The sequence below is a fragment of the Hibiscus syriacus genome, unplaced genomic scaffold (assembly GCF_006381635.1).
Source record: "Hibiscus syriacus cultivar Baekdansim isolate YM2019G1 unplaced genomic scaffold, ASM638163v2 tig00116982_pilon, whole genome shotgun sequence".
In the NCBI taxonomy this organism is placed as follows: domain Eukaryota; kingdom Viridiplantae; phylum Streptophyta; class Magnoliopsida; order Malvales; family Malvaceae; genus Hibiscus; species Hibiscus syriacus.
Genome location: NW_024063505.1, coordinates 254,157 through 260,979, shown reverse-complemented (window position 1 = coordinate 260,979; position 6,823 = coordinate 254,157). Strand labels below are relative to the sequence as shown.

Below are 6,823 nucleotides of genomic sequence, written 5' to 3'. Positions count from 1 at the left end.
GTTACAGTGTCCTTCATATTTTGCTACGTAATCGAATCTAGCCTCGACCAAATACGGCCATACACGAGTAGATATCTCTAACTTAAGGTTACGATTGAATGGATCTAATATACAGAATTTAAAATTATTATTGTATTGGCAAAATGTCTCGAGGTATGATTCTCATCTAAACGTAATAAACCATCTTTCATTTTATAATTACAAAATTAATAAAAAGAATTAGTATAATAAAATTTAATGGAATAATAAAGTAATGATTCATTATAATACAATAAAAATATTTTAACTTCTTAATAAAAAGATTAATACTCGAAAGAATGAGAGAATTTGATATTTAAGTGTGGTTTGAATGTTGTATTTAGGTACGATATTTATAGGAAGAGAATAGGAGTAGACGGGTTTCATAGATGTGGGAAGGGGGTATTTGAGCGGTGCGCCAGCTCAGACAAAATTAAATAAGACATGGATCACTATTTATGTCTTTTTTTATGTGACGTTAACTCGGACAGAATCATCAAAAACACGAATGACGATCCTCACTTTATCAAAAATAATACTAGATTAATAGTATTAAGAGATAATATGTCTGACAAGTAATTATTAAATGTACGAGTCATATTTCGATAAAAAAAAAAAGCAGCAAATAGACATCACTCAAATGTATAAAAAGAAAAGGTGCAAGCTGTGTAAAACAAAAGAAAAGGTGCAGACCAAAATAAAAAACAATGATATACAATATCATAACTCGTATTTAAAATACAAGTTTTGGCTTTTTTATCTGATATATTTTCAGTAATAAATAGTACACCCTCATAGTGTGCTCTGTCTGAATAGGGAGCCGTAAATGCTCACTGCTGTCTTTTCATCAACAATGGGAAACCCAAGAAAGCATAAAAAGCAAAAGTGCTTTGAATTCAAAGGAGCCTTAAATATTCTGCATTGCTACATCAAACATAATACAAAAGGATGGCAAAACAGCCAATTCCTCACCATGAATGCCTTTCAAAAGCATTATTCATATCTATCTCTACAAAAGCTAAATCAAGGACACTATTATACCAATACTAACTACAAAAGCATCTCGTCTCTTATACAAGATTTGCATGAAACCCCAAGTTTATTTCACCTTCTATCTACTTCATTCTACCGCAAATATGTCTTATTCAGTCATTTATCATATCTTTTCATGGCAAATCACATGCACACAAAATGGAAGCTGATTGAAGGTGACTAAATCCAGTCCCTAGGAAACCACATCACTGGTGGAAGATGACAATAGCAACCCTCTTGCTTCACAAGACCTACCCCTTTCATGGCCTTCATCTCTCGGCTAACTTGAATCTCTTATGATTGCCTATTTCTCAGACCTGTCATAGCATTACATACACATATACGTATAATAAGCATGTATAGAGGAGAGCCATAAAGAATCAAGAGATTACAGCAACTCTGCATAGTTGATCTACCACGTGTAAGTGAAGCAATATCCAAAATATAGTGGCCGCTAGAAATGTTATAGAAAAAGAAAACTTTCCCTTTGCAGGCACACCAAGCAAGCAAGAAGAAGATTATACAAACCTATCCTTCCGAACCCTTAGCAAAAATAGAACATAAGCATGACACGTACTTTATTCAACACTCACTAGCCGAAGTCCAAGTTACGCCACATACCGTATTCAACACTCACAAGCCAAAGTCCAAGTTACAATAAATCTTGCATTAAATGGAATTTCATCCATCTTTACCTTCGTTATTAATAACCTAATAATTCGCCAAACCAGTATAATTGTAACAGATACAAAGACAATATTTAGTTGTATTCTTTCATGCTGAAATTTTTCTCATAAAAGTGTTTCACTGCAAAATGTGAAACAACAATGAACAAACATTACACCAGCAGTGCAACAAACTGCAGAAGAAAACCACATGCTTCAATGCTAAAACTCAGAACCCAAACACAAAAAGTTTAAAAACAAAGCAGTTCATCTTCAATACCCAAAAATATAATTTTTCTAAACAGAACGTATCAAAAAAAGAAAGAAACTTTACCTTGTTTCTTTTCGGAATCAAAAGTAGTGTTAAGAACGCGAGGATGAAAAACTCCGGTGCCTCCCGATGCTCTCACCAAACCACCACCTAACCCGAACTTATTATTATTAAAACCTTTTGCTTGAAATGGCAAATCCCGGTTTTGAAAAAGCCGGTTTTGTTGCCTTTGCAGAACCCTAGCCCTGGCTTCAACGTAGCTCTCAACCTACAAAAATAAATAATATCATACCATCAATACTGCAAAAAGAAAGAAAAATAATAAAAAAGGTAAAGAACACTGAAATGTGAAAAGACTGTTCATGGAATCAAACCCAAAACATAAGTACCTGAGCTTGAGTTGGTTTCACGAACTGACATTCATAATCCGGTTTGGTCTCTCCAAGAAACGGACCGTTTCTTAAACCGAAAAAGCTTCGACCCGCTTCCAAACCACTCCTATTAACCGTACCGTAACAAACCGGTTCTTGAAGCCTCTGCAAAGTGGGTGTAAGAAAGCAAGAAAACAAGAGGAAAAAAGAGATGCTTGCAAGAGAAAATGTAAAGGCTTTAGAAAAGAACCTCAAAGTTGATAGCTTTGGGTAGTTTTTGGTGATGCTTAGGAAGTTTAAGAGCGGCAAGACGAGAAGCTAAGTCTTCCACGCAAGAGGAAGGGAGATAAGGGGAATTATGGTGGTGAAGGCGGGGCTTGATTTTGGAAGGAACTTCGTTGAGGAAAATATCAGAAGGGAGCCAAAGTTCACCATCATCCAAATTTGGAGGAAAGTTAAGGAACTCATTCGCCATTGTTTCGGGTTTTGGGACAAAAGGGAAGTCGTAAAGAGAGATTCTGTTTTTATTTTCCGGGTTTTGGGGGGTGGAACTGGAAACTAAGCGTACACAAGGAGGGGGGGCAATTTGTTTTTTCAAAATGACGTTACTGTTTCTCTGCTTAGAGTTGGAGAGAGATATAGAAGGTCGATGCATGGAATAGATATCAAATATTAGGGGTAAACAACACTGTGATCCCTCTTGTTTTAAGCACATCTGATTTCGCTTATAGGTTTTACAACGTTACAATTTAGTCACTTATGCTATCAATTTATTATGTTTTAGTCGCTCGATCATTAATTTTCGTGAGTCTAAGTTAAGTTTACTTAATGAGTTGAGCAACTCGAAATTGAATTGGTCAAAACTTGATCAAAGTTCGAATTAAACTCGAGTTTGATTTAAGATCTTAACAAGTTGAGTCGAGCAAAGTTCAACTCGACTCGATAAACTCGAGAGCAGCTCGTTAAGCTCTTTATAATTTTTTAGTATTTATCTTAAAAAATTATTTTATGCAAAAAAATTATTAATTTAATAATAGATAATTATTATTTTGTTACATCCAAAAATTAAATCTTAATTATTAGTTTAATATATATGTATTATTACTTTAGAATTTAGATTTTAAAATTACTTCATACACTCTTTTGATAAAATTTTTGTTAAATTTATTAAATTATATTTATATTAAGCTCTATATAGTATGTTAATAAATATTACCTATTGTTAAGAAAAAGTAAAAATTCTGGTGAACTTAATGAGCAACGAGTAACAATCTTAACGAGCTTAAAAGCAACGAATCAAATCGAGCAACAAATTTTTTAACGGAACAAAATTTTAGTGAGCTTAATGAACAACGAATCGAGTTGAGCAACAAATATTTTTAATGAACACAAATTCAATACTAACCAAATCACAATCGACAAGCATCACTAGACAAGAGACATATCACAATAAAGACATGTAGGGGCCAAGGCCTCCCAAATATTGAAAAATTATAATTTAGACCTTTGAAATTTTAGAAAATTTTAATTTGACCCCATAAAATTTATAAAAATTTAGATTAAGTTTTAATTTTTTTAATGTTATTAATTAAACCCTCCCATAATTTTTAAAAATTTTGATTCTCATGAAGTCTCAAAATTTTAAAAAATTTAGTTAGAACACAATTTTTTTTAAATGTAAATTGATCCCTTCAAAAAAATTGAAAATTTTAATTTAAACCTCTATTTAAAAAAAATAAGTTAACCCCTAAATTCTATCAGTTCAACGTCACTGCATGAGCCCTAAATTCTATCAATTCCACGTCACTGCGTGAGCCCAATAGGGAGAAATTATTAAATGGTCTCGGATCAGCCGGTCATTTGTGGTCTCAACCAATAGTATTTGTCCATATAATTTGTTTCCAATGTGAATCTTCATATTTTTCTTATGCATAAATAAAAAGTACGTGGTTATTTGGAAATTATTTTAAAATTCGTAACTATCATTCATTAAAACCATAGATAACGTGGTGAGTCGGGTCAATGAAATAATCAATAATAAAAGTCGGGCTTAACATTTTTTTGTCCATGCGGCAACACCTCCAAGACCTCCTCACTGTTGGTAAACAGAAAAGAAAGAATTGGAAAACTCGTCTAATATTAGAATTGATGTGGTATTTGATTTTATTTTATTTTTCCCGTTAGGAAAGCAGCTGGAGGAATATGGCTGGAGTCTTGAATGAGTCGGGGAGTAAAATTGTTGGGGTTTGCATATGCCATTAGTGTGCCCTGACGGCGCTGTTGTGGCTTATGCTTAGAAACCACAGCTTGCCGAGCAGGCTGGTGCATCTGCTGTTGACCGGACTAGGTTCTTACTCAATTACTCAGTAGATGTTTGATATTGTAGAATTCAACCCAAGCAATGCCTTAAGAAGTTGATATCATTTGTTGCAAAATCATATGAATTTTATCTGTCTATTATTATGCATAGGGTTTCAACCTTACAGCAAAGTAAAGAATCCTGCAGTGGTATTTTCAGATAGTATTATGATAAATTACATCTTTTTTTTTTTGAAATAAATATTGCTTATATTCCAATAGCATCCTCGATTACAAGTTGTTTAATACAATCAGGTTTATTCAGGAAAAAATTAACTGGATTGTGGTTCGATAAGGCCCATTTAGCCAAAGCATGAGCAACTCTATTAGCGTCCCTACTCACATAAAACACCTTTAGAGCAGGGAGATCAGATAACAATCGCCCTTATTGAGCAACAATCCAATTGTAGAGAAGTGTGAATTGATTCCCATTCAACCAAAGCATCTGCACAGCACTGCCATTGAAGGTCCTCGGGATTTCACCAGACAAACTATTACCAGAAAGCTTCAAGTTTGTCAAGGAAGGCATGGAACCAAGAAAATCTGGCAATGAACCAATCAAATTACAGTTCATACAAGAAAGGTTAGTCAATTGAGCCGAGTTTTGTAAAGCCTTGGGGAATGACCAGCCACTTGTGGCATTAAAATTGTTGTGATCCAATGCCAACACTTGCAAATCATCTAAACCATCAAAGAAATCAGTCGGGATTGAATCAAAAATGTTGTAATCCAAATAAGCATACTGCAAATTCGACAAGCCATCGAAAGATGGCAGCTTTCCACTCAACTGGTTTCTTTGGAGACCTATGTTCTTGAGCATGGAGAGCTTGTTCAAGTTTTGGGGCAAAGTACCCTTCAAGCCCACACCTTGAGCTTCATTCTGAGTGACCCGGGACTCTTCATCACAGAATACATGGCTCCAGCTCGGAGGACCACAAGGGTCACCGCCATTTTCAGGCCACTCCAAGAGGTCAGGATTCTCAAGTCCATCTCTGAATTGCATTAGAACATAAAGGTCACCCGGGTCAGTGGTACAGAAAATCACTGTAACAAGAGAGAAAAGAAGCACTGAAGCAAACTTCTTTCCCATTGCAGATTTATAAAGCTGCATTGCACCGGATCACCTCAAGCTACTGTCAAAGAAGCTTCATTTGAGCACCAATGGCGGTTTCTTCAAATACCCACTTCAAATCTTGCATCAAACAGATTAAAAGAACGTACTTTAGATTTCAGAGATTCTGGGGGAGACACTAAACAAGAATGAAAAAAAAAAAAACAAAGATTTAGGAGATATAGAGCAAAAAGGCCAGTTCTTTGACATGTAAAAACAACACAAATTATTGAACCAAAGGTGAAGCCTTAGAGGCAAACTTAAAAATTCTGAATTAGCATTACAGATACATTAACACATAATATATGATAATCAAAATTCTGAAAAGAAAAACGAGTTTATAAATTGACACACATAACACCATACATTTCCTTTCCAGTCTTGCTTGCTTCATCGATAACTGCAAAAAGACAAGGGCAAAACTGACTTTTAAACAGAATGTGACATGAAGGGAATCGTAACTTTTTAGTGGTTAGTTTAATTTAATTAAGCTGGTGGGTCATTTCTAATTTTAATAATTTGGTTGAGTGAACTGATCGGATCCGATCCATTTCCAGCAGCTTTGATTTCCGTGACCTGTTGGCTTGTTTCGGGTAGAAGCTACCATTCAAATTCCTTTATGGGTAGTAAAATAATGCACATGACTACAAAACTATGTTTTCATTTCTTCAAAGAAAATTAGATTATAAGTTCATAACAAGTATTATGAATTTATGCTGTGTATTTTTTTTCCAGAATAATGTGCTTGCGCTCCAGGATTAACTTCACTATGTTCCCGTTTGATTCGCTTCTGCCAACTGTATTAGGCAGTATTGTTGTCAAAAGAATTTGTTTGTGCACATTAATAAATAAATCTGTGTTGATACGAAAAAATTAATTTTATCTATTATTGATAATTTATTTTTTTCATTTGAAAAAAGAAGCGTGATCAATTAAAGAATGATTGTTAATTTGTGTTTTTGTTGGGATGAGAGTTGATCATCGGAGCAAAAGAGAA

At 34.3% G+C, this 6,823-nt stretch overlaps 1 protein-coding gene and 1 long non-coding RNA gene across 2 annotated transcripts; both read right to left on the bottom strand.

The window, feature by feature from the left end:
- Window positions 1–923: 923 nt before the first annotated feature.
- LOC120192845 lies at window positions 924–2,479 on the bottom strand. Its single transcript, XR_005522806.1, has 3 exons — window positions 2,376–2,479; window positions 2,050–2,254; window positions 924–1,367 (listed from the first exon to the last, which is right to left on the bottom strand). It is a non-coding gene; the product is annotated as an uncharacterized LOC120192845 (long non-coding RNA).
- A 2,658-nt stretch (window positions 2,480–5,137) lies between these two features.
- On the bottom strand, window positions 5,138–5,971 carry LOC120192838 (protein STRUBBELIG-RECEPTOR FAMILY 4-like). Its single transcript, XM_039195552.1, has 2 exons — window positions 5,504–5,971; window positions 5,138–5,396 (listed from the first exon to the last, which is right to left on the bottom strand). Exons 1-2 carry the CDS (start codon window positions 5,824–5,826, stop codon window positions 5,393–5,395), a joined length of 327 nt encoding a protein of 108 aa, XP_039051483.1. The 5' UTR covers window positions 5,827–5,971; the 3' UTR covers window positions 5,138–5,392.
- Between the last annotated feature and the right edge of the window lie 852 nt (window positions 5,972–6,823).